General features: G+C 39.6%; 2 protein-coding genes across 14 annotated transcripts in view; both read right to left on the bottom strand.

Annotated features, from left to right (window-relative positions):
- The window catches only part of SYNJ1 (synaptojanin 1), a 68,618-nt gene extending 66,820 nt beyond the window's left edge, over positions 1-1,798 (bottom strand). For 8 of the 13 annotated variants that reach the window (XM_054813460.1, XM_054813458.1, XM_054813457.1 and 5 more), the window contains exon 1: positions 245-1,608. In XM_054813460.1, coding sequence (XP_054669435.1) covers positions 245-368 — 124 coding nt within the window. In that variant the 5' untranslated portion in view covers positions 369-1,608. Of the gene's footprint in view, positions 1-244; positions 1,609-1,699 lie in introns of those variants that run through there. The other 5 variants (XM_054813466.1, XM_054813461.1, XM_054813459.1 and 2 more) reach the window with 2 other exon arrangements.
- Positions 1,799-8,677: 6,879 nt separating this feature from the next.
- PAXBP1 (PAX3 and PAX7 binding protein 1) overlaps positions 8,678-26,642 on the bottom strand; it is a 28,663-nt gene continuing 10,698 nt past the window's right edge. The window contains exons 8-18 of the mRNA XM_054813470.1: positions 23,654-23,777; positions 21,258-21,357; positions 20,671-20,786; positions 18,152-18,351; positions 15,969-16,113; positions 15,691-15,812; positions 14,858-14,934; positions 14,529-14,595; positions 12,818-12,964; positions 12,279-12,433; positions 8,678-10,172 (exon numbers count right to left, since the gene is read on the bottom strand). Of these exons, the coding sequence (XP_054669445.1) occupies positions 10,055-10,172; positions 12,279-12,433; positions 12,818-12,964; positions 14,529-14,595; positions 14,858-14,934; positions 15,691-15,812; positions 15,969-16,113; positions 18,152-18,351; positions 20,671-20,786; positions 21,258-21,357; positions 23,654-23,777 (1,371 nt within the window). The 3' untranslated portion in view covers positions 8,678-10,054. The remainder of the gene's footprint in view (positions 10,173-12,278; positions 12,434-12,817; positions 12,965-14,528; positions 14,596-14,857; positions 14,935-15,690; positions 15,813-15,968; positions 16,114-18,151; positions 18,352-20,670; positions 20,787-21,257; positions 21,358-23,653; positions 23,778-26,642) is intronic.

Below are 26,642 nucleotides of genomic sequence, written 5' to 3' on the forward strand. Positions count from 1 at the left end.
AGAAGAAAATTTAGTATACATGAAAATATACATGCATGATGAAATGTAATTAAATGTGTAAAATTCTCTCAACAGATGAAGATATGAAAATGTCATTTTTTTTTCTTATTTAAATCAGAAGCCTCTCCCATTAGCAAATAAGAAAACAGAATAGTAGCTTCTTTATATTCCATAAATAAACAGCTTACACAATGTCAAGTCTGCCAACTTTTTACATTGTAGTTATCAAAACATATTGACTTACAGAGGACAGCCACAGCTCCGGATTCAAACATGAGACATTCTTCTCTGTTTCTGGTTTCCACTATCACACTGAATGGAAGTGGATCGAGCTTGTGATAGACACGGTATCCTTTACTGAAAGCCATTTTGCCTTTATCAGAGGCAGTCCTGTCCAACACAAGATGATGTTAGTGAAACCTTCTTGTGCTTCCAGATACTTTCTGCAAAGCAGGTCTGACTTCCATCCTTTCCTAGGGATTCTACGTGTTTAACAAAAACAAACAACAAAAGAATCCTGCTTGCTCTTTCTACCTCGTGAGAATTATTTTATCTCGTGTTCCAAAACAAATATAGAGACTATCTAAAGACAACATCACAATGTTTCAGAAACACAATTACCCAGAGAAACATCTTTCAAAATAAAGGATTTATTTAAAAGCTTCTCAGAACCAATGAGAATTTCTTTCACAATAATAAATAGAATTTCTTCTTAGTGGAAAAAAAAAGGTCACTAGCCACCACAAATATGTAAGAGTAGCAACTATCTTAATCATGAAGTAACGCCAAATGCAGAGGACGAGAAGTCTGGGCAGGCTTCAATTTTAGATCTATTTTACTGATTCTGACCTTGTACAGAAGGACAGTATATTTTAAATGCTAAAGCTGTCAAGACGTTTTAAAAGATGATACAAAAACGTTAACCTATTTTGTTTTTCTTTTTTAAATCAAAGCAGGTTTTTCTTTGGATTTAAACCCTCCCCTGCAGCGGCTGAGCACTGAAACATTGCAGTATTGTAGTAATGAAACTGCCTGTAAGCCACGAAGATCTTCCTTTAAAACAATAAAAAACCCCAAACAATAAGAAACTATAAACAAACGCGAGAGTAGCCAAATTTTAAGGGCTTAAGCTCAGGAAACAATACAGCGAGGGAAGATTCTTCTTGAACGCCAGGAGCAGAGGTTTCTGCCCTCTCCCTTCCCTTCAGCTCCGTGTCCGTAACCTCTAGGGCGGACACGGACTTTACGCCGTCCATACGGAACATGCCGGCCCCCACCCTCCGGCGCAGCCCCTGCGGACGCAGCACCCCCGGGGAGCAGCGGCGTCGGTCCGGCCCTTCACCCGAAGCCCCTCTCCCTTGCCGGGCAGGACGACAAGGGGCCACCGAACAGCCGCGAATTTCCCACCGCCCGGCCGAGAGGCAGCCCCGGCGCCCGCACCGGGCCGGCAGATCCCCGCCCCGCTACCACCTGCCGCCCGCCACAGCCCGGTGCCGCCGGTACCCACGACGCTGACAGAGCCTCCATCTTGTCTGGCGCCAGCGGCGCCCCCGCGGCCCGAGCCCCGCAACGGCGACAGCCGGGCCGGCTCCGCCATGTACTGACAGGCGCCGAGGGCGCCCCCTGCCCCGGTGCTGCCACCCCCCTCCCCAGCGTCCCGTCCCCCCCCAGCCGCAGCGGTACCAGCCGCCTCCCTCACCGGCCGCGCCACCTGCCACCAACGGCCGCCCGCTCCGCTCCGTGCCGCGGGAGCCGGCGGGACCTCACTTCCGCTCCGGCCCCGCCGTCCCTTCCGCATTGCGCCTCCCGCCACCGGAAGTCTGTAGAGGGTATGAGCGGGCGGCAGCACCGACCGCGGCGGGGGTGGGTAGAGGACGGGGGAGGGGAGGGGAGGGGAGGGGAGGGGAGGGGAGGGGAGGGGAGGGGAGGGGAGGGGAGGGGAGGGGAGGGGAGGGGAGGGGAGGGGAGGGGAGGGGAGGGGAGGGGAGGGGAGGGGAGGGGAGGGGAGGGGAGGGGAGGGGAGGGGAGGGGAGGGGAGGGGAGGGGAGGGGAGGGGAGGGGAGGGGAGGGGAGAGGAGGTGAGGAGAGGGGAGGAGAGGAGAGGAGAGGAGAGGAGAGGAGAGGAGAGGAGAGGAGAGGAGAGGAGAGGAGAGGAGAGGAGAGGAGAGGAGAGGAGAGGAGAGGAGAGGGAGAGGAGAGGAGAGGAGAGGAGAGGAGAGGAGAGGAGAGGAGAGGAACTGAAGTGGTGGGCCCGGCGTGAGGCGAGGGCGGCCGTTAAGCGGTCTCCCCCGGAGGGGAGAGGGAGGGTGTTTGATCGGTGGAACGCGCTGCGGCGGGGCGTGCGGGCAGGGAGGCGTCGGCCCGCGGGAGCAGCGACACCGGGCTGGGTGGAGGCTTTGCCAGCTCCGGGTTCCTGTGAGCGGCATCCCTCATGTAGGCCCTGTCGGGGACACGTTGAACCGGAGAGAGCGTGTACGGCGAGCGTTGGGCGAGCCCTGCTGTCAGGGTGGAGTTCAGCCTGAGGAAAGCTGGCCCCTTGGGGAAAAGCGAGAAGAGAGCCCCTGGAAGAAGTTCTCCTTTCGGGTTGTCTTATGGCAGTGCTGGATTGCAGGCTTCAAAGTTGGAAAATGTGCAGTGGATGCACCGTGAGGCTATGTTAAAACACAGCCAGCCCCAGTCCCGGTTGTGTATTTATTACAGGTGCAGCAGGGAGAAAAACCTTAGTGACAGGCTCACGAATAGCAATGCAAACTGAAAAACCTGGCTGTGCGCAGAAGTGCGATGGGCATAGAAGCTGCCGGTGCGGATGTTCACCGAGCGCCTCGGGTGGGGTGGGAGCGCTGAATCACGGCTAAAGCCTGCCTCTGCCTGAGTGGCTTCTAAAGTTTTAGGGAGAGTCCCTAAGCATCTGTTTGGAAATTTCCATTCAGCCTGTGCAGGCTGTAAGTGGAGGAGGAGTACCGCTTCACAGGAGCTTTACTGTATTGTGTTGGTGATACATTGCAAGCTGCTGAGAAGACTACAGGAGGCAGGTTTGAGAGCTACATGATAAAATCAAGAGAGAAGTGGGCTTTGCTGCACTTCAGCTAACACTGGGGCCAGTTGCCAGTTTGAGTGGAGATCTGAAGTAGAAAAAACGCAATCTGAAAAACTGGAGAAGCTCTCTTCACTGAGACTATAGTTTGAACTAAAGAATATGCATAAGGGCAACCGTGAGAAGTGTAGCTACCTCCTGAGACAAGAGCTTGGCTATCTTTGATTTTAGATTGTAGCATTTTTTCCCACTACCTTCTCATCCAAGATCAATTCCCATTGCAAAGGGTAAAAATTAAAACCAGAAAGACCTTTTCTGTTTCTTATAAACTTTATATTGAAACACAAAAAGTTGTTTGATATTTCCCTGAATAGCTCTGGTCTATTCTAAAGAAATAGTAGATTGTGTACATAATCTTTTGATATTTAAATATGGTCTTATCCCACATACCTACCATAGTTTAAGTACAAGTTGAGTACACTGGTGGGAGAGAACACAGAGCAAATATTTGTGATGTAAAATACAGTGTAAGTAATCTTTGTGTATTTTTAGCTGGCCAACTTCCTACACACATTATGACGACCCCGGTGAAAATGTTCTATAGATAAATAAAAGTATGATATTTTAAAAGACTGTTTAAAGAGAAGTTTCATGGGGTTTGAAATTACTAGAATGTATAGTTGCTAACGGCTTTTTGGAGCTTATGCTATTTCTCACTTGCTCATGGGAGACGCTCACAGGTAATTGAACTATAGCATAGCATCAAAAAGAAACACATGAAACTTTTTAACTATTGAGAATGTAAAAATAAAAGAATGACAATGTGGCTGCTGTGGAAGCAAAGCAAGTGTGTCCTGTTTTTATCCATGCTTAAAGATCACTAACAGGGACAGCAATTTAAAGGTTGCTTTACAACATAGACCCAAGGCTAAATGATATATACTTGTAATGTAAAACAATTGATGTATCATCAAGTTTATTCACATTTTTTTCAGCAGATAAAACAGATTCAGATGGCACGTGTGGTTGTTTTCTTACGAACTCATGTATTTTGCCTTAGGGTAATATACTTGTTTTTCTAATAGCTAATCATTATTATGCAGTTGAAAATGGACTGTTCCATTATTTGCTTAGTGACTTTTCAAAATGTCAGAGAAGTGCATCAGTTGAAAAATATAATCATAGAATCACAGAATGGTTTGGGTTGGAAGGGACCTTCAGTGATCACCTAGTTCCAACCCCCCTGCCATGGGCAGGGACACTCTCCACCAGACCAGGTTGCCCAAAGCCCCATCCAACCTGGCCTTGAACACTTCCAGGGATGGGGCCTCCACAGCTTCTCTGGGCAACCTGTTCCAGTGCCTCACCACCCTCACAGTGAAGAATTTCTTCCTTAGGTCCAATCTAAACCTACTGTCCTTCAGTTTAAAACCATTGCCCCTTGTCCTATAACAACAGGCCCGGGTAAAAAAGTCTCTCCATCTTTCTCACAAGCCTCCTTCGTGTATTGAAAGGCTGCTCTAAGGTCTCGCTGGAGCCTTGTCTTCTCCAGGCTGAACAATCCTGACTCTCTCAGCCTGTCTTCACAGGAGAGGTGCTCCAGCCCTCCCAGGTAGGAGGCCCCAATTTTTGTGTCCATCCTCTGGGTCCGCTCCAACAGGTCCATGTCTGCCTTGTGCTGGGGGCCCCAGAGCTGGACACAGTACTCCAGGTGGGGTCTCACAGAGTGGAGCAGAAGGGGAGAATCACCTCCCTGCGCCTGCCGGCCATGCTTGTTATGTGGCCCCAGATACAACTGGCTTTCTGGGCTGCAAGCATGCATTGCCAGCTCATGTCCAATTTTTCATCCACCAGTATCAGTTTACATCAGCTGAGACTGTAAAAAATGTATTGCTATCCAATAGCAGGAGCTTTGATAAAGCTATTATTAACTTCAGAAAAATACTGCTGTTTATAAGTTAATGGCAAATGAGAATGAGTATTTGATTCTAACTAATTGCCAATGTAATATAGTGCATAATATAGCAAAGCGTATTACAAGCAAAGTTTAATTTGTTCTTCAATTTTGTGTAATAAAAGGTTTTGGTAATTTTTCCCCACCTGCCAACTGAATTTCAGAATCTCACTAACCTTCAATATATGGAAATATTGAGACATAGCTCTGTAACTGGAGCTCAGGGAGCAGGGAGGAGGTAGAGGAGCCAGGAATGAAGTGAAGTTGAGCTTGGGATAAAGGGGTGAGGGGGAAGGTGTTGTGTTAATTGTCTTTGTTTCTCGGTATCCAAATCTGCTGTTGGCTATAAATTAAATTAATTCCCCAAATCAAGTCTCTTCCTGTGATGGCAATTGTTCAGTCATCTCTCCATCTTTACCTTGACCCATGAGCTTTTTTCTCACCCTGCCCTGTTGAGGAGGGGAGTGAGAGAGCGTCTGGGTGGGTGTCTGGCTGCAGCCCAAGGTCAACCCAGCACAACTTCACTGAACGTCAGAGCAGAGCCTGTTTCAAACTTCATTGCTGTCTGAAAGCAGAATTGGCTCAAGGCTCCTCAGCAGCCGTGGCAACATTTGCCTTTGGTAGCAAAAAGGTGAGGGAGGCCGGATGGGGATGCCTGAAAGGGGAAGAGGAAGGTTTCCGGGCTTGCAGATCCTGCTGCAAAATTAGGAGGAGGAGTGCAAATAAAACCCAATGGCAAAAAACGGGGAGAGAGCGAGCCTCAGCCTCAGCACTAGCAGCAGGTTCACACCCCCCACCTCTCCCCTCGGCGGCAGCAGCAGCAGCCCAGGGTTGCCGGGCTCTGGCTCGTGCACCGCTGGCAGCGAGGCAACCAACTATTTTACCCATTCCACTAAGTGTTCAAACCACCATTTTCTCAGGGACATCGGTGGTGCTGTACATTGCTAAATTGGCACACCAACAGCAAATAAATCAAAGGTTTGCAATTATATTTAATTTGCGTATCCTTCCTAGCACTTATCGCAGGCCTTACTCCTGCAAACTCCTACCGCCCATTAAATCTTTAAAGCTGAGTTTGCTCTATCCACCGCTGGTTTGCAGATGCACACTCTCTGAACTGCTAGCTCCTTGAGGTAGTAGTCGTGTGTGTACATTATAATTTCAGTACCTTTAGTTCAATGAATGTCTTAGCCCAATTGGAGCTTTTGGGTAAAATGGCAACATGTAATTTAAGTGCAATACAATGATTTTAAGCTCGATGTCTGTCCCCAGGGTGTGTGAGGCCCACAGTGACACAACCTACATCCCACTTCATGTTTTCTGTTAGCTAGGTATCACAAAAGTCTTAAGACAGTAAATAGACAATACTCAAGTACTTATATGAAATCTAGGCTATGAAAGTTTGGGCTTAAGCATGTAAGAAAAATACTACACCAAACCTTGGAGATACATCTGTGCTTCACTCAAGGTCTCTGCTCTATGAAAACATTTAACTGTGTGCATAAAGCACAAAAGGAATGTAAAGAGTCAATGGGACAGTTCACATGTTTGAACAAAACCATATGCTTAAGTGGTTGCTTGGAGCAGAGCCTTAAATTGCAGGCTCTTGTATTACTAAGTTTGTCTCCAAGCAATTATTTTATTCCTGTTCATTTATTTCTGCATATTTAGGGTAAGAGGCTTTGTTATATACAGAAATGAAGTACTCTTGGAGAAAAATTCCTACATTATGTCATGGTGCAGACAGACTAGTTCAACTAACAATTGTAAGGCTAACAAAGTTCTGTGTTTGTTTTATGCCACACACAGGGCAAAACCGCTCAACTCTGATCCATCTGTGGTTGCGTGCAATTTTTTCAAAAAAACCACAACCATCCTCCCTCCTTGCAACAACCATCTTGAAGCCTCCTCAGAGTTCTCTTTTTCTTTACTTTTTCCACTACTAATTCTTGCAGGAATGGTTTGTTTGTGACTTCACAGGTAAAGTCTGATGGTCAGATCACAGGTATTGTTATTTCCTTTTAGAGCACTGATCACAGGACATTTAATTTTCACTGGGCAACTAACAAACCCAAGATGACAGGGATACTGCTTTTAAGCACCACCACGCGAGAGGACAGTTCAGCCTGTTCAAACGAACCTCACTGAGTCATGCTACCAAAGCCATACACTACATCAAAACTGCAGGTGCGTATCCCCTCCCCCGGTGTATATATTTAGGGTTCTTTCTAAAAAAGTGCCTTTTTTTTGTAGAATAACTTAGGGAGAACTGAAAGCAGAACCACTGATTAGCAAACTTTTGCAGAAAATGAGATGTATCTGAAAGGAGGAGAAAGAGGAATCGTGTGGCTCCCTGTATCTGCACATTTTTTCCTCAAACTTCTGCATTTCGCAGTTCAGATTTCGTTTTCCTTTATAGTAAAGGACAAGGTTGTCCCTTTGTTATTGGTGACCTTTAGGGGAAAGGTAATTCTGTAATAACTGTAATCATACATAGCTGTATAATAAAATAATTGTAATAATTAAATAACAGTAATAATTCTGTAATATATTATCCTATTCATAAATGTCAATGACTGACAATTTTACATGCAGTTCTTTCTTAGGTGTTCTACATCTTTCCTTTTCCTAAACAACACTAACTACTGAAGAGGTTATTAGACTTTCTCAAGAGTCCCTGTAGAGTTCTGAGCAGAAATAAGATTGTCACATCACTTAATGTGTTAGTACCTTCTCACATGGGCTTTCATCATCATTTAGGACGTCAGTCTCTTAACATGCTATAATTATTTGTTAATTTTGATAGTGAACACATGGTAAACTGTGGGAGAATAATGTTAAAGCAGTTGTCTTCGGATTATACCTCAACCAAGCAGCAGTTGTGTAACATAGTTTAAAAATGATTACATATGACTGCTTTGCTACTAGTATTTAATTTGCATCAATAAATGAGATACAGGTGAAGTGGTAGAAGTGGTTAATTTGTTTATAAATAAAATTGGGTAACATTATTTGCATAATCTTTAAGTGCCTACACAAATCTAACCATTTATACATAGGAAAGGCACCACGTTGCCCAAAACAAGAAGTTAGATTACTTACCACCCTTAAGTATACTTCGCTGCCAGTTTCTTCACGTTATCGTTCTCCAACTGTGACACTGTGTGGGGACAGGAAGGAGAAACTCCTCAAGCATGCAAGGGCAAGACACCACAACCACATGGTGTCATTGTAGTAGAGGAAAGACAGGCTAAGTGTAATAGGAATAGCTGGTCTTCTGCAGTAATTAGGAAAATGACTACAGGCTGTCTTGAAAAAGATTCTCTGTAGCTATAATTTATAATGAGGTTATAAGGAAGATACTATCTTTATTCCCTCGCTTACAGTCCTATTGGAGCAACATGCCTGTGTTTTTAATAATGAAAGCGAAGTTTGGGATGATAGCTGATGGCTTGAACCTACAGCTTCTCTCCTCCCTGAACTACAGCCAGGGAGAAAGCGAGGGAATGACTCCTTATAAGTATTCTTCCTAGAGGCAGTAGAAAGTGTGAATAAACATGATTTCCAAATCTGAGGGCAATTTTTTTCTTTCTGACATACTGAAATAGAGTCAGCCAGCAAGCCTGTCATTTCCTTTACTGCCTTCCTAAAGGAATAAAGCTTACAAAGTTGCACTGCAAAAGCTCCTTGACAGACAAGTTTATTGAAACAATTTTTAAAAGCAGATATTTCTGAATGTACTCCATCAATCCCAACAGTTCAGAAAAACAATTGTTCAGTGTCCAAATGAAGTGTGCATGTTACAAATTGTACATTTTTAATATACTCATTTATACCACATGACATGAGCATAAAATACAATGATTTCTTATGTTATTCAGTATGCCAATTTATTGCTACATTTCCCCAAAAGAGTAGGGCACACCTGGAAATAGCTCTTAATCCAAGGCTACTACAGCTGTTCCTATGCCTTGGACCCCAAGATCAAGTCACTAGTGTTCCGATGTAAACCACCAGATTTTTAAAGTGTTTTCTTTGTAATTTATATTTGAATTAAATGCTTTTTAGCAAGACTAATTCTTAGATGGCGTTTAGTGGGAAGTGTAACATTTGAATATTTACTACAGTATTAATACTTCAAATCATAGGATATAAAGTTTTCTTCACCTTCATTTTGCTTGACAGCTTTAGCCATACCAATCAGAAGAAACAGGTTCAATGTATGAAGTTACCAAAAAAAAAAAAAAAAAAAAAAGAAGACACAAACAGTGAATTTAACCAACTTGCACAAGGAACGAGAGTCCAGAGTTCATGGGTAAACTATCACTTGGGGGCTTAGGATGTGCTGTCATTTATACTTGCACAATAATCACAAGTTCTCAGTGTATGCCTGTATTAAAGAAAAAATAATTAAGCATTGATTTGGTTTTTCCTTTCTGTTTTGTTTCTAAGAACAGTCTTAAGAGTTCCATATTCTGAATGCAAGCAATTTTTTAGCTATTCCAATTTGAGCGCAGCACAGCTGCTTTTTAAAGGTCAGGTTCCATTTGGAACTGTCTCCACACTGTAGCTCAGATGACTTTCACATATTTGAATGTTCTGCCAGCCCTTTTGACCAATAATATGATCATTTTATTGTCAAAATAAGTATTTTTTTAGCAAATGAAAAGCTTATTCCAATAGTACAAGATATCTATATCCAGTGTGAAAGCAACATGGTGGTATAAATATATGCATACATTGTATTACACTAGTATATTATACACATTCCAGTTAACCATGGAACAATTAACAGGAGCAGATGACTACTAATCATGGGTACAAAGTATTTTTGTAAACAAGACTTTGAAAAACTTTAAGGAAAATCTGATTTCTGGAAAGATGACAAACTTGGGATTCCATTTTTGTTTCCAAAGAAGTAAATTTTTTTTAAGGATGCTGTATATAAGAATGCACTTTGTATTAAAACAAAGATCAATACTTTACAGTTTAAGAAACTTTACATATGTACATAAATTACACATCAGGAATGGTTTTAAAGCTCAAAATGAGTTGTTGGAAAAGTCTTATTTTCCTTCTATTAAAATCTTTAACTCTTTTACGTTGTGATCATTCGCAACTGTCACAGCATGATCCAGTGCTCGGATACTTGCTAGCAGCTTTATGATCTGCTTTATGTGCTCCCTAAAAAAAGAGGAAGGAGAAGTCAATACAGGAATGGAACAATCATGTACAAGTATTAATATTTCAACAGAAGACGACATTATGAATCCGTATAGCAAATCAGTTTCTGATAACTTCACATCATCTCCTCCTTCACTTGCTTAGTCTGATAAAATAAGTTGGTTATCAGCTTTGTACTGAAATTGAAAAAATTTATTTTGGGAATAGGAATTAATCATACAATATGGTTTAATACTAGATGCAGTATAATCTCAAGAAAAAGTCTTGGATTGCTTATAATACTGTGCAATGAGTCACAGCTCTCTTGGTAACTAATGGGTAAGCCAAAAAAACCCCCAAAAATAAAATCAAGGCAGCAAGTATGCTTTAATGCATTCCTTGAAAAGGTAAGAAGCTCGCTGCCAATGAAATGCATTACAATTCAGGTCAATCTAGGAAGCCTAGAGTGAACAAACTGCTAGGAGGACTGTACTTCTTCAGATGTCAAGAACAATTTTGGTATCTTACTAAGTGGATGGACATGAAATTTAGACTAGTCTCACAGAAACCACGAGAAATTCAAAATTAATCTTAAAAATGAACCTAGCTGATCTGTGAAAAAGCATCCAACGTTTGGAAAACTAGCACCAATGGCCATAGGTAAAGATATACCTCCTCGCCACAGAAATTAATGCAGTTTTGCTTGAAACGACTGTACTGGGTTTTATATAAAAAGATATTTCATTCTTCAGTTCTAAGTAGTAATATTTCTCCTGCAGACTTATTTTATCTTCTTAATAGGGGCAAAGGATTAATTGGATGTTTCTCTTCCAATACAAAGTTTTACCAAGGTATTATTTCAGCTGGTAAATAAAGTTCTTTCAAATTTAGAAACAGGCTACCAAAAGAGAGCAAGTTTAATCTCTACTGGATTCTCTCTCAACTCCTTCACTTCAATTCCAGTATCATGCTAGGCTAGTCATTTTGGTTTTAAAAAGGATGGAGTAGCAAGTCTACTTTGAATTTGAATCATGGGGAAATTTAAATTGGTACGTGACACTGCTATCATACTTTGGGCACAAAGTTCTGAGGCATAACATGAGAGTGGATAAAAAGTTGTCTGAGCACAACTCAGTGTGGCACAAAGCTTGGTGTTCTCTGAAAATGAGATGACTCATATGCCACAGCCAAAAGCAACTCTAAGGACAGAAAAGTGTCTAATAACCCAACATGGTATCTATAAAAAAAATTGACACCAGAAAAAAACCCCCTCACCTCTAAACCAAGATTTTTCTGCTACAGTTTAAGGGAAATGTCTGTGTCTATGTTTTGGTGCTATGCATAAGATCAAAAAAGAGAGAAGGATCTAATTCCCCAGAGCGCCTCAGTAATTGAAGAGTAACTCAACAATGGCTCAAGCAAGTTCAATTATCAAGAATGACTAATGCAGGTAGCAAGGGTTCGTCTTTCCAAGTTTCGGGTTTGCTGGAACAACTGAACTGTTGACCTGGAAACCTCTCCTCCTCATACAACAGCACAGGAATGAACAACCTTCCAGTCTTGTTCTATTCCTGTGCATCAGTGCAACAATTTCATTTTTAAGTTTATCATCACTTAAAACAACACACCCATAGCATTTCAGGTTACTTGGCCAGCAGTAACATTGATGTATCTAATCCGAACTTTTAATTATGCTGGTTATCAGGTACAAGTGAAATGACTCTTTGATCTAGGGGAGAACAGGTTCATCAAGTTTGTTGTGTAAATAAAGCCAGAACTTTTGTATGGTAATACAAAAGCACAATTTGTAATTTAGAAGCCATTACGCAGGAATCTGCAACAGGCTCACAGGGTGGAACAGTCCAAAACCAGTAACCGCAAAATTTGCCAGTATCAGGGACACTAAGCGGCAGTGCAAAACGCGCTATGAATGTTTCAGGATTTCCAGCAGTTGCTGTTTTCAGACACCTTAAAAATCTCCCCATCTACCATACCACAGTGTTTTTTAAGTTTGAATTCAAAACTGTTTCAAAAGACATGCAGCAGTATGGAGATAGTCACCCATGTTTGCATGCATCAGCAAAATAACACAAAGCGCAAGAATTGCATTAACTCGAAATAAGTTACCTTGCATTTCTCTTCTCTACATCAGAGCAACCAATGCTGTTTCTATAAATTGTATCAGCCAGATGAACAAGGTATCTACAGAAGTTTTCTAACTGAGAAATAGTTTTGTCTCCTTTTAGATTAGTGAACCACTGTTTAGGAAAGCAAGTAATTACCTAGACATAACAGGAAAAAGAAAGTTAAACAAAATGTAAAAAGATTTTAAAAGCTATCTAACATGATTTGCAAAGTCCGGCAGGTAAGATTGCAGTGACAAGGTCCAACTGTGCGAAACTTGGGGGAGCGGGGAGGCAGAAGATCCAAAATTCAAGCAGTAAAACACTGAAACCTACACCATACGTAAAACTGTCTACAGGTATGAGTCAGAGAAGCTTGCTTATTTAGTTTTTGTATTAAAAAAAAAAAATATCTATTTTTTCCACTGACATTACAATATTGATCTATCAAAGCCAAGATTTTATAGGTAACCAAGTTTTACCTACATTTTTCCTTAACTCACAAATATGAAGTGATTTTAAACATTCTTTGATTCTACTTACACTTTGAGCTTTCTTAATGCTGTCCTCTCCATACTCAGAGTTCTGAAAAGCCATAAGAATGTATCTATTGAGCAGCCCATCTATTGACAGTTCTTGGAGAGTTTTGTTTGAAAGGATTCCATACCACTGGAGAAAGTTTCCTAGTAACTGAGAATACAACAGAGAAAATAAGTATGTAAAAATGTAGTGAAACCAGGAAGTTGCTCAAACACTCTAGAACCTCTTCAAATGCAACAGCACGGCCAAGGTAAGCAATGGAAATGCACCCTCTGTTAACTATTCAGAATCCATAAAGTACCAGCTTAGAGTGTTATGAATTCTCATACGACCACCCCCGCCACAACTTTGCTCCTGTTTTGCACAAGAAATCAGAAAAAAAAAAAGTTTTAAGCCATCTTGTTCTCAAAATTTGATGTCAATGTCAAGTCAAGTGAGGCCTAGCATATGCCACACAGGGGGCAAATTCACAGCCCCCTTTGTCAACGAAATCCCCAGCTACACTGTCAACATACCCTTATTTCCAAGGCACGGTGACAAAAGAGACACAGAAAACGTCACGGGGGAGTGCTGGCTGAGCCAGCTGTGCAACTGTTATTCCCCACTGGCCTGTGGAGGAACTGCTGCCAGCCTTGTACAAACAGACACAGCCAGCAGTTTACTGTTGAGGCAGATCATCACGAAACAGTAAATGAGTGCTTGCCTTCCCAGCTTCTATTTCTGCTCGTCTGTGATGCTATAACTGACTTGCTAGCGCAAGAGCGCTGTATTTTTAATGCTTCCCTAAAATAAAACAGTGGTAACAGCATGCATGCTTCTAAACTGCCCAAGCTCTGATACAGGTATTGCCAGAAGCAGGCAACTTCACTCTTAAGAGACACAAGCCCTAAATAGGCTATCTGTTTTGCTTTTAACAATAGCAGTTTAATAAATGACCTTTGTGCATTTTTTGCCCTAGACAGCATTTAAGAAGCTGACTATTACTTCAAAGTGAAAGGATTCAGTGCCAAATATTTTAAGTAAATGAAGTGATTGCAAACCTATTCAGAATACAGTATCCCTCACTGCTGCAATTTAAACAGAAAATTCGAGATAAGAGTTCTGTTTGCATGGTCATGGAGATCAGCAGTTCAATCAACATGGGTATCATACTTTATTTTCCTCTTTAGCTGGGAGTTAATTTTCTTCACAGCCTTTTATTGGAAATAAACTACAACAGTCATAGCTTCTTACAGGCCTTTGTAGACTCTATATTGCACATTCCGAACATAGAGACTTTTTCTTTCACACTCTATTGTTTCAATTAAACTATGATTACAAATGCTGTTATACTTTACAAATAGCAGTGAGCTTCCCAAAAGAGGCCAAGTTATTTTCTCACACTACACACAAAAAACCCAAACCAACAAACCAAGCTCCCTCATTCTCATGTAAGTGAAATAAAAGCAGCATATTTTATTCTGACAAGCACAATGACATTAAAAAAATGGGTTGAGCATGCTACGTAAACCCACGACATACAAGTTTAATGATGGTGCTTTCACTTGGCAATCTTTTGAAGAGGGCATAGTGCATTATCAAAAACTAAGAATCCTAATTTGCAGTTCTTTCAAAGTTAAAGCAATTTCCGTCTATCATTTTCCACAGATTTGAAGAGGATTTTATTGCTACACTGTCTAGACCAAAGATTTACCAGATGCATTTACTGACTTACCTTAACAGAGGACCAAAACTGACGTTGGAAAAACAAATATGGACCAGAGTTCTTGTTTTCTAAGATGCTGGAAAGTAAGAGATTTCTTTAATGAGCAACCAAGACCACCTCTGTCTGGAGTTTGCTGGCTTCCTCCTTCCCACACACAGTTCATTTATATAAATATTCCCTTCCATCCTGCTTGTCTTTGCTAAATCCTCACAGCATGATAATGAAAGATCTCCTGTATCCAATCAGCGAACCATACTGGGAAAAAACCCTGTTAACTACAGACAAAAGACACCAACTTCCTAATAAAGGTCTAATACCATAGTTAAAAGCAAACTTACTTTTTTGGGTATAAGGGCATGAATACATCATCATCTAGTGTTCTCCTCATTCTTAGCAACAATGCCTTTAAAAGCATCTGAAACAGATACGTTTTTTTTAAAAAAAAAAGCATCCAAAGCACTGCTTAGTAGTTAAACACCCAGAAATTGATTTTCAAAGCAACAAAGAACATTTGTGACCCTAACAGTAAAAGGCACACATACTTAAGCACACAAATAAATAGGCTTAGAGAAGCCTACAATAATGAACAGAGCTAAAATTTGACATTTTCAATAAAAACTGAAGGCAATGGAATTACTTTATGGTTAAGCTTGGCTACACAATTAGCTTCTGTGAAGTAAAGGCTTTTGTAATTTTTAATCTTCTGCTAACTTCCCCATACACATGCACTTTGGCCTATCTCCCGTTATTCTAAAGGCAATGCATACATTGCATTAGCTACGGCACCTGAACTCATGACACTGCTTCTTGTATTCACAGAAGATAAGTAAAACAATCAGATTTTAAGGCAATACATTGGAAAATGTTACAAAGATCTAAAAAAGAAAAGCCTGACTACTTGAGCTGAACCTTAAAACTGCAGACCAACAAGTCTCAGTACATTTGGTATCTCTTTTTATCTCTAGCATCTATTTTGGGGAGACTTCACTGAGTTCCTCCTCCTAATTTATCACCATACTTGACTCTCTGTAACTAGGCTGCAGAGCATTAAATAATTGCAAAATTCTCTTTCTTGCCTCTCACTAAGCGTGCTGTGTTCTCCAATACAGTATATTAAAAATACATTCAAATTCCTTAACTTATGCAAGATATTTAAGAAAAAACAACTTACCTGTGTATTTTTGTTTTCTGCATTCACCACTGAAGGATATCCATCTACTAGTTTCTGTACAATTGCTACCATTCTAGATGTTTGTGTTGTAGAAAAAGGATCCCATATGTTTTCAGAAATCACTGTAAAAGATTAAAGAATTACTCCACTTTGCAAACACTCAAATGCAGGTCCTAAGACAGTCAGGGAATAATTTACAAAACAGTAAAATCTGAAAGCACAAACAAGCATCAGCTTCCACACACACCCCTTTTCCCCCATTTTCTTTCTGACTATACCTGTTAATTTAGGAAGAACAACTCTCTCTACAATGGTAGGCAATAGCGAAATATCAGCGTCATCTTTCACTTGCTCCTGTTCTTCACAGCCATAAAACAGCAATGATTCAAACCACAACATAGTCTCAAAATCTCGACACTTGCCCTAATTAAAAAAAAAAAAAAATTGAGGCTAGATTCCTAAAGAGAGATTTGAAGTCAACACTTAAAAAGGGTATTATATATGCAAGTATGATACACTCACAAAACAGAACAAAACTACTTTAAAAGAGTCTACCAAGTGTGCTAAGCAGGCACGGCAAGCAGCAACTGAGCACAGTAACAACTCTAAACCCTAGTCCTTTTTGTCTATGTGTCAGGTACTCACCTGCACTGGAAATAATAATAATGATGATAACGATAATGGCAGCAGCCTCAAAACCAAAAAGTCTCTTAATCTTGCACAAGGATGGGCAAATTACTTCACCTGCTCTGGCTTCCCTACTTCTGAAACAGTGACACTACTTCCTTCAGAAACACAGACAAGCCTGATTCCTGAAAAGTGAAGAAAGTGTTCTGCCTCTTTGCCTGGACACTACTAATCATGCCGCCACAGGTCAGGTTAGTGTATACGGACAACCCAACCAAAATCTGCAAGAGGATGGGGAGCAAGGGTAATTTCTCACAAATCAGCCAAATGAACCAATTCATTCTACAACCACACAACCACTAGGTCTCATGAAAGTGAAAATGGTGGAAGTAAGACTTTTTTGGCAGCTGTTGCCCTACAGATTTTAACTTCTAATTACACCGGAGCCAAATAAATGCCCACAGATTAGGGTAAAAGTCAGAAGTATAGTTAATTGGTGCTGCATTATAAAATTATGATTTCTGGATTAAAAACCTCTTTTTATGAATGCCTTGTAATTCTTCTAACTTAACAAAATGCCTACCAGGACCAGTAACACAGAGTAGTGAAAGCAATTAGATTTGAGAATTCTGTACCATGTCTCCAACTAACTTGAGCTTTGTTTTGCCAGCCTGGGAACTCACATAGAAATAACACGGGGGAAGGGAGAACGTACAAAAACAATTTTCAATTTAATGAGGACACCTTTCATAGATTTTCCCTCATTTATTCAAATGAAATACTTTGAATGCTCTCTGAAGAAGACTCATGCTACCCTTCCTCTGCAGCAATCAGAGCAGAGGCAGCAGAAGATCCCTGTCTACAAATATCCTCTTACTTAAGGGAAAAAAAAAAAAAGCGCTTCTGAAAAAGGAGAGATTCAGTCATTTGTGAGATAGGCTGACACATTGGCAGACAGGGCTGTAGATAAGCTAAGATTTGAAACAGAAGACAACAATCTGCCTTATTAGCCTAGTTGTTTTTTAAAAACAAAACAAACAAAAAAACCCCCAACAAAATCCCAAGCTTACGTACTTGCACTCACTCTGTGCCTTGACGCACTCTCCTTCCTCAAGAAAAGCCAACATGGCAGAAAATAGTAAGTTCCTACCAGTACTGTGAAAATAGGCACCCGACTGCAGCAGAAATACCTTACCAGAGCTTTCACTGGTAGGAAGAATAGAGTGGGAGTCAAAAGCTACTTGAACTGTTTGTCCTGATGCCTACCCATATCAGCACACATATGCAGGCTGGACAATGAACACGTGCCAGGGATACTGGGCTGCAACAATGCTGTTCTGCATTTCTCATGTTCCCTACCTAATAACTGGGCAATGAGTACTATGAGGAAGACTTGGAAATTACCAGCCAGAGTTCTACAGGATATGAAGGTCAGAGAAAGAAAGATGTGTAATGTAGAGATGCAGGTTGTAAATCAACATAAAAACAGGCTTCTTAGCTCCACTTCTGAAGAAACATCATGTCTAGAATCACAATTTTCTCTCAAGTATTTTAAAACTTAAATGTATTATTTAAGAAGCAAAAATGTATTTTTGATCTACGCCACTCACTGAGAAAACACAGGCATGTGCTGAATTGAACTCTGGCCTGCTGGGAACACAGAGGACAACAGTCCAGAAACTCGCCAGAAAAGCTTCACCCCAAGAGAGACACCCATTTTCAACTTCATGCCTAGAACACGCATTTACAAGAAGTGCATTTGCTTTGCTCTGCAAAAGTGTGAAAGAACCACTATATAGAAGCTCACATAGAAGTTGTTTGCAGAGGATCTTACCTCCAAAGGAGTCCAGATAAGCAGCTGAAGTCTGATTAAAGGGTTAAACAGCTTTGGTAAACAGAGGCCAATATAAGCATCCTTATAAGAAGCAAAGTACTTTGAGCGCCAAGCTTCAAACTGTGACTTAATACAATCAATTGAGTAAAAGCTTTCCAAAACATCTTCAAAAACTTTGCTGGATTCTTTCAATATACGATCTGGTGGGGGAGAAAACAAGTAATAAGTTAATCACCTATTCCCTGTAATATCTCTTTCAAGATGGACTTTGATGCTCACTGGCATAAGCTAACTCCTACAAGCAAAACCAAAAAACCATCACCTTTAAAAGTTCTGTTACTTCTGCCTCAAATATACAAGCAACAAAAACATAAGCAGGAGTACTCTTCCATATACTGTTTTATCACAGGTCTTGCTTTAAACATTTCACACAATGATTTTCAGTTACCAGACATTGGACTGGTAATGTATTGGGCGGTATCCACTGCGGATCTAACTTCAAAGCTGGCCTTGCTCTGCATGAGAGTTTGGAACAGCTGATCGCCAGGTCCCTTCCAACCCAAATTATCCTATAACTTTGCTCATCCAAGTGCAAGTAGAGGAGGGGATCTCAGATCAGTCAACTGAATTGGCGCTTCGGACAGAGCGGACCCTGGGAGGCACTGTGCTAAACTGCTGAATGTAACATGGCTGTGAGCACTGGGCAACCATTACAATCCCTTAGCACCTTCCTTACATTTTTTTGTATTTATGGTACCAGTATTCTATGCAGTCCAAAACTTTTTCTCTATATATTATTTTCCCTTCATCTTTTCTTCTTCCCAGGGTTAGTTTCATTTTAATCAGTCATTTTTGCTGCAGCCACAGTTTTAAATGTTCAGTTACAGTAGTAACCTGCACACAACTAATATAACTAGTAGACTCAACAGGTAGAGACAGGGTTGAGGGAACATGAGATTTTATCATATAAACACATTTTCCCACTGGGATCAAGAAGAGATGCTATAAATAAGGTTAGCAGGTCCAGAGTGCATCCCCCTGTTCCCTACAGCTCACTGCTATATTCTGGACTAACATGAGAGCTACAAATGATAAAAAATAGCTTTAGAAATATTATGCTTACTCAGAAACTGATGAAACTCCTACAAAAGGCTTTTGTACGCATAAAAGCGTCAGGTTACAAAGAGCAATTCAGCCACACTGATTTTTTAATCTACATCATTTAACTTAGCAAAGTTAATTACAGCACCTAACAACCCTGAACAGTTGCTTTGTTTATCAAAGAGCTCTCCCTGCATCCACAATTTTGGTAAATCAGCCAGCAACTAAAGGCATGGAAACTGTTTGCACTTCTGAAGGATCCAACTGCTAGACAGTTTATCTAATTGCTTTTTTAATCTGTTCATACTTTGGGTCTCCACAACCACCTACAGTAATGACTTTGGCATTTTTATTAGACTCTCTGTGGGAAGTGACTTGTTTAAATCTATCCCATCACTTCATTTCATGCCCCCTAGCTCTCATACTGTGAAAAGTCAACCTTGTTCTCCTGGCTGAAGAGTCCAAATCTTTAATCCCTCCTCACATACAACATAAGCATTCTGTGTATGTGATCTTTGCTGCTCCCCTTCTCCATGTTTCTTCTAATCTGATTAAATTCTCTCTAATCAGAGACAATGATAATTGTACTCAGGTTCAAAATGAGAAGGTAACAGGATTACTACAGTGATGTTCTACTTTCTTCACTACTGGTTTCACAGTAACTGCTGGGATTCTTTGCCTTTTAACTGCTGCTGTAAAAGATGACTGTTCCACCAAGCTATCCATACATCCCCAAATCTCAGGTTTCTTGCAGTTCTCCCAGTGCTTTAGAAGCATTAGCTTAACTTACAACCCCATTTATTGCATAATTAAGGTTATGCATAATTGCATAATAGTTACTTTGAACGAACCATCATAAAACTACAGATGAATTTCAAATCAAGTCAGTACCACAAGATCTTTCTGCAATGTTTGCATTCAACATTTGTTTTCTGTCATCTGCAAAGTTTGTCAGGCTGTAACAAGAGTCTACAAAACTTTTGTCATTGCATTTCTAGATGCTTATGCAAAACTCCAGAAAATACTTCCTATCAAGCCAAAAAAAAAGGTTTCTAAAGCACTGAGGTGTTCAGAAATTCACAAGTAAAACAGATATTTGAAGAATGATAAACCACGTTACAAATTAGAAGGAAGACTTAGTATCCACTAAAGATAAAAAAGCTTACTGCTTGCCAGCAAAAGAATGCTTGAATTAAATAAATAGAATCTCACTAAGGACAGGGTATTTAGTTAGCTGCAAGCTGCACAACAGGTTGGTGAGAGTTTTGGTCACATTGATAATCCAGCAAGGAACAGTGCCTTAACTTTCTCCAAAATACAATGAAATATACGGACAGGACTGCATTTGGATCAATTTTATTTTTCTTCTGTCAAATTTTCTATATTCTGTTACATGAAGCTTCAGTAGCTTTTCTAACCTCGTTCCATGTTGAAGTTTGTAATATCCGTTGAAGTTTCCTCATCATCGCTGGAAAGGCCTTCAAGGTGATCTGCCATCTTCCCAGTTTGCTCTCTCGCTTGTCTACGACGAGCTCTAAAAAGGATCAGCAGTATAAACAAGCTATTATTTTTCCCCCCTATACAATGAACTGCCTAAGCTTGTCATAACTTTTAATGCAAGGAAATCCAGGTTGAAAAAAAACCTTTCATTATCTCACCACCTCCAAGCATTCTACTATGTTGCTGCATCAAACGATGGAAGGAAGAGAAACCAACAGAGACCATATAGATACAGGAGGAGTTTACCATACTTTCTTTTAGTGATTTTAAATCAGTATCATGTAATGGTGCCTTGTTTTTGTATGCTTGTATGGTAATTTGGGATACACAAGAATACCCCTGCCCAGCAGACCAGCTTAAGTGTTTTCTTCCCTTTGAAGGAAAGGAGCAAACGCTGCTAGTGCAACTAGCACAACAAAATGACTAGTTGCATTAGTACGTCACACAGGACAACTGTATTCTGCAAGCAAAGACTCCTATCGGACAAGAAATCTCAGTACTTTACCTTCTAGCCTCTCTTTCTGCAGTCCGACGCTTTACTTGTTCTTGATAGATCACTCTGTCTCGTCCAAAAGATTCAAGATTTGGTGCCATCAGTGCTTTATCTGTAAAATTACATTGGTGAAAATTAAAATGCTTATCTATGATTATATAAATGTGCTGTAGGCAGTTTCATCAGAGCCTTTTACCTACTTTAAACTAAGTGTAATTTGAAGTAGAAAGTTGACATGTTCAAAAAGGTGCACCCAGAAGGCTGAATTCACAAGTGTAGAGGTTAAAAGAGGAAGTAGTGGAGTTTGGAAAAATCTCCACTTAAATGTCAAATAGTTTTCACCATACTTCACTCTTGTCCCTCTCACAACAGTGCCCAACTATACAAAAGTCAACAGTTTTAATAGAAATTGCTTAAATTGAATCTTCCAAGACAAAAAACACTCCTTACATAAACATGTTCACCATGTATCTTTTGAAAACAAAATGAACAAAAAGAAAGGCAGAGAAGAGTGACCCGAGCAGGAATAAATGATATTTCAAAGTTCTAGTCATAGTGTTTTCTAAGTTTATAGGCTTTAGATAGCCTGAAGTTTAAAACACATCAAAATCTACAGGAAAATAACTCATCTTTCCTCCTCTTTTTAAGCTGTGATTCATTACAGATGTTCCTGATTATAGAAACCAACACAGCTAACCAGTGAAGCTGACCAGCAACCAGAAGGCAGACCCAAGAGTATTTCCAGTTCATCCTTTTCAGGTAAATTTTTAAAAGTGGATTGAAGGTTAGCCAGTGCTCAAGTTCACCCACTAAAATATAAAAATCAAAATTTAAACAAAAACCTACCCAAATTTCAAGAGTAAATTTACACGTTCTAACTAAATCTATTGACAAATCCATCATTAAAAACATTAATGATAATGATCTATGTCAGTATTCCAATTCTATACCAGAACTACCCAAGAGCCTTAACATACAGATGAAGCCATCATTTGTCCAGTTTTTTAAAATGTTATTTGAAGGTGAGCTACTTGTCTTTACGCAGAAGTAAACCAAAGTTGGCAGACAAACTTCAATTCACTTCTAGCCCTTTAGTGTTCTGACACCACATGAAGAAAAGCAGATTGCCTGTGTCCGCAAAACACATCAAAGCAAAGGCTGGCATGAATTCCTAGTTTCTGTGATAATCTGAGGGACAGAACTGAACTATTTCTAAACACAGTGAAATTCATTCTCAAGACTCCCAGATACTGAATAAGATCTCTCTCTCAAACCCAGACTTGACAATGACAACTACTCCCACATCACCATTAAATTCCAGTCTAAAATAACCCAATCTGAGCTTCTTTTAGGAAATATGTTTCTAGCACATTAGGTTTCTAGTTCTCACAACAGCATTTTCATGGTAAAACTGCGTGGCCTACCTGTGGTGCCTGGGGCTCCAAATAAAGTCCTAAAGAGAATACATATGCTAACCACTCCGTAAAGGGATGACCAACTCTGATGCCCTAACGCTTTATCACCCTCAGTAAGTTCTATCTAATGCTATTGACAAAATTTCACCTCTAGACACACTGTGACAGAATAGGAAATGACTGTTATTATAGGATTTTAGGCCAGCAATAGGACAGACAAGAAAGCCATTTTTAAAAATGGGAACCTCTCCAAAGCAGAAAGGCAACTACTAATAATATGACCTTTTACCCATCGTTTAACATGCTGCATAAAACCTCCTCTAAGGAACGCGTATTTCCATCCAAGTTAACACACATACTGAAGAGTAATTGCCACAAGAAAACCCCTCAATGAGAATCCCCCATCCACACACTCACAGTAAGCAGGTATTTTAACTGGCTAATTTTAAGCTGTATTTCATATAGGGTCACTTTGTATAAGTCTGATTTTTAACAATGACACAAGTCTCTTCCAGTTCTTTAACTTTACCAGTTAAGTGTCTGAAATGAAATACTTATGCTGCCTACAAAACAGAGCATTAGACAGAAGTCAACTCTAGTCCAGTGCTTCATGGCTTTGTACAGAGGTAACTGTAGATGTTACAGGAAATTTATAGATTCAAGGAGGTTAAAAAAAAAAAGAAAAAAAATCCTGACATAAGAAGAAAATCGGGAGTCACATGCTACCACTACCACCACACACACATTTTCAGGGCTAGGAAAGAGAAAATATAGTTAAGAGCAACAGAAAGGAGCGATGAAGTCAGAGTTAGAGTGGCTTTGAGTTTAAACCAAAACAGATTACAGAACTTTTATCTAAACTTGCTTCTACCTGTCTCAAGAGTAAGGATAAACTTTAAGACAGTCATACTTTAAACATTTACATATAAATTAAGCCATACTAAGTAAACAAGGTTGTTTAATGAATAATAAAAACCTTCAAGATGGACTGACTTGAATGGCTTGAAAACTCCGAAGATTCATCTTTAATATCATCTTGTCGTCTTTGGACAAGGCGGGAAGCTCGCTGTTTGTACAGCTGGTGCATTGCAGATTCAAGTTCGTTAATCAGAGGCACCTGTAAAAATACAACACACTACGTAATATCAAATTCTTCAGGTGCTTAGTTTCTGGGGTACCATACTATTCCGAAGCATAATGCTGTCACTGTACTTCTAGCAGCACAAACTCTTTCCTTTTACCCATTTGCATCATTTGGACCAGTAAATATTTCAACATGAAGAAAATGCATGCATTTAACCACACTGACAGCTTTCAACCGTAGCAATAGCATTCTGAAAGTAACTTCTGTTCATTAAATGAGTCTACACAGTAAGACAAACGTTTGAGAGCATGAAATGCTATTTCAAGTACTCACTTTCTCTACCAAGTGCATTACGTATTGTGTTACAGTGCTTACAATTCTCAGACCTCATTGTTTCCTCTCTATCTTTAAACAATAATGTAGTAGTATTCTATACTTCAATGAGAAAATAACCTGACTCTATACAGTGAAAAAAAAAAGCATGAATCTAACCTTCTGAAGCCAGCAGGTATTGTTTTGCTATAACTTTTATTACCATATGCTGAAATATTATTACTGAAATGCAATAAAACACTGCATAAGCATGCTATGCAACAGGTAATTCAAATCAGTAAAATGCTACTCTAGCCTATCATTAAAATTAAAATTGTACCATGTGTGAGTTATGCATTAAGTATAACCTTTGAACAATACAGACTTAAGTCAGATCAGACCTGCCACTTTGTGGGTTGGTTTTGTTGTTGTTGTTTTTTTGTTTTTTAAGTAGGCTAAATTTCAGTAGCAACTATAACAAAAATAGATGACGTTTAACAACTAGGAATTTCCTGACATTAAATAGCAGATTAACTGCTCACTTTTGCAAAAATTCATTTCCAGGGACAAGTTAAAATTAGATTATTACAAATATTCAAATGCAAACCAGAACTTTTCACAATCTCTTAATTTGGAAAGGCAAGTCCTTTTGGTATGAACACTTAAGTCATATCCTCCTTACCTCTGAGACATATGCTTAGTCCATGGTCTTCCAGCCTTTTAGCTCAAATATTTCATTGCTGCCTACCATCCAGGATTAAGTTTTTTCACAACAAAAGATAAAAATCAGAAATTGTTTCCTGATGTAATTTAGGATGTGACTCAGCACCTATTAAAGAATCTCCTCCAGTAAAATATAAGATGATGAGATTATAGCTACACGGCCATTTCAGCTATCTCAGAATGACACACACATCACAGGAGGTATTAGAAGGAAAGAAGTATTAGCTCTTTGTGGTACAAACTGAGCTACAGGGATTAAAATGAAAGCAACTCTGCACCAACTCAAAATACGTACGACTTTCTTTTGAAGAAAACAGAGTAGAGAGAAATAGGAGGGGGGAATATCCCAGTGCTGGAGGTGTGTATTTGGAATTTAAGACAATTTTGAAAACAGAAATAATAATTAAAAAAATACTAGTTTTACTGCAGTTTACCATAGAAAATATAGCTTCTTCTCTTAAGTGTGTAAAGGGAATTCTAAAAGTGAAAAGTTAAATGAAAATTTTTCAAAGCATCCCTACAGGTTCTTTCTATAATTGCCCCAGGATTAAAAAACCTCCAGCTATGTATTCAGATATATGAATCCACTCAAAATATTTACCATTTGAAATACAAGAGATTTAGAAGCCGTTATTCTTCTACAGTCAATACTGTGATTGATGAATGACTGAATTTCACTGACTACTACAAAGTTACAGCCCTCATTCATTGTGTTCCACTTAGTCAATACCTTAAAGTCAGTGTTTTGTTTTGGGTTTTTTTCTTCTTCACTTTCACTGTAAACAGCACAAGAGGAAAAGTGGAAAGCTCTCTTAACATTTAGATGACAAGGATAATTTTAACCTACAGTACCCCTCTCTGACACACACAGATCGTGTTTTGATAATTTGCTTTTGCAGGTAAAATAACGGTTCATCTAACTGTGCTGTCAAAGATACACTTGGAACAATTTAATCTTTCTGTATCCCTTGCGTATTCCTACATTCAAAATGTGAAGACATCGTTACCACTTTCTAGCCTTCTCAGAAAGCATAATTTTGACAGTGATTACTTGTGAAGGACGTCATGCAAGCATCTTCCGCTCCACTGGTTTTATAATTTATGGGGGGAAAAAAGAAATCATAGAGGATTTGACATTTCTATTGCTTGTTTTCTAAAATTTGCATAATAGCTGCCTCATTGTACTCTCCAGCGCACCTTACCAATGAGCAAAGAGTCTCTAACATTCAGAATCTCTTCAAAACAGAATACAAACAAAATGGTTTTGCTTGATTGGGGGTCACGAAGGGTTGAACGTGGTGAAGAGGTGCAGAAATAAGACGGTAGGAGGAGAAAGCCTAATTTATGATGATATTTTTTGTTCTCCAAAACTAAGTCAATAGACATACAAGAAAACTGTAGAGGAATGCACTTCTTTTGGAGTGGACAAGTATACTGTGAACCCATTAGTGCTTCTTCAGCAAACCACTTTCTCATTCAGATCAGTACCAATGTGAATTTGACTAATAACCATGACTAGTCCTAATAAAATAAAGACAAAACATCAAAGCATCATAATTGAAAGGATGAGGGACCTAGCTTTACATATATTTAGGATATGTGTTCATGTGTGTATGTGTGTGTGTGTGTATACACACACACAGAGTATCGTTACTACATTTATGGATACATATTTTATATGCTTATGTATAATCATAACAAGTACATACAATACATATTATAAACACACACTTTAAATATGAAGAAGTCAGGGCCACAGGTTCTACAAAAAAGCTGAAGGTAATTTATCTCTACACGCAAAAGATAAGAAGAATTTACTGTCCTGCTGCATTTCATTATTTCATTTAAATAAAAACTGATACT

This window comes from Grus americana, chromosome 1, assembly GCF_028858705.1.
Source record: "Grus americana isolate bGruAme1 chromosome 1, bGruAme1.mat, whole genome shotgun sequence".
Classification (NCBI taxonomy): Eukaryota; Metazoa; Chordata; class Aves; order Gruiformes; family Gruidae; genus Grus; species Grus americana.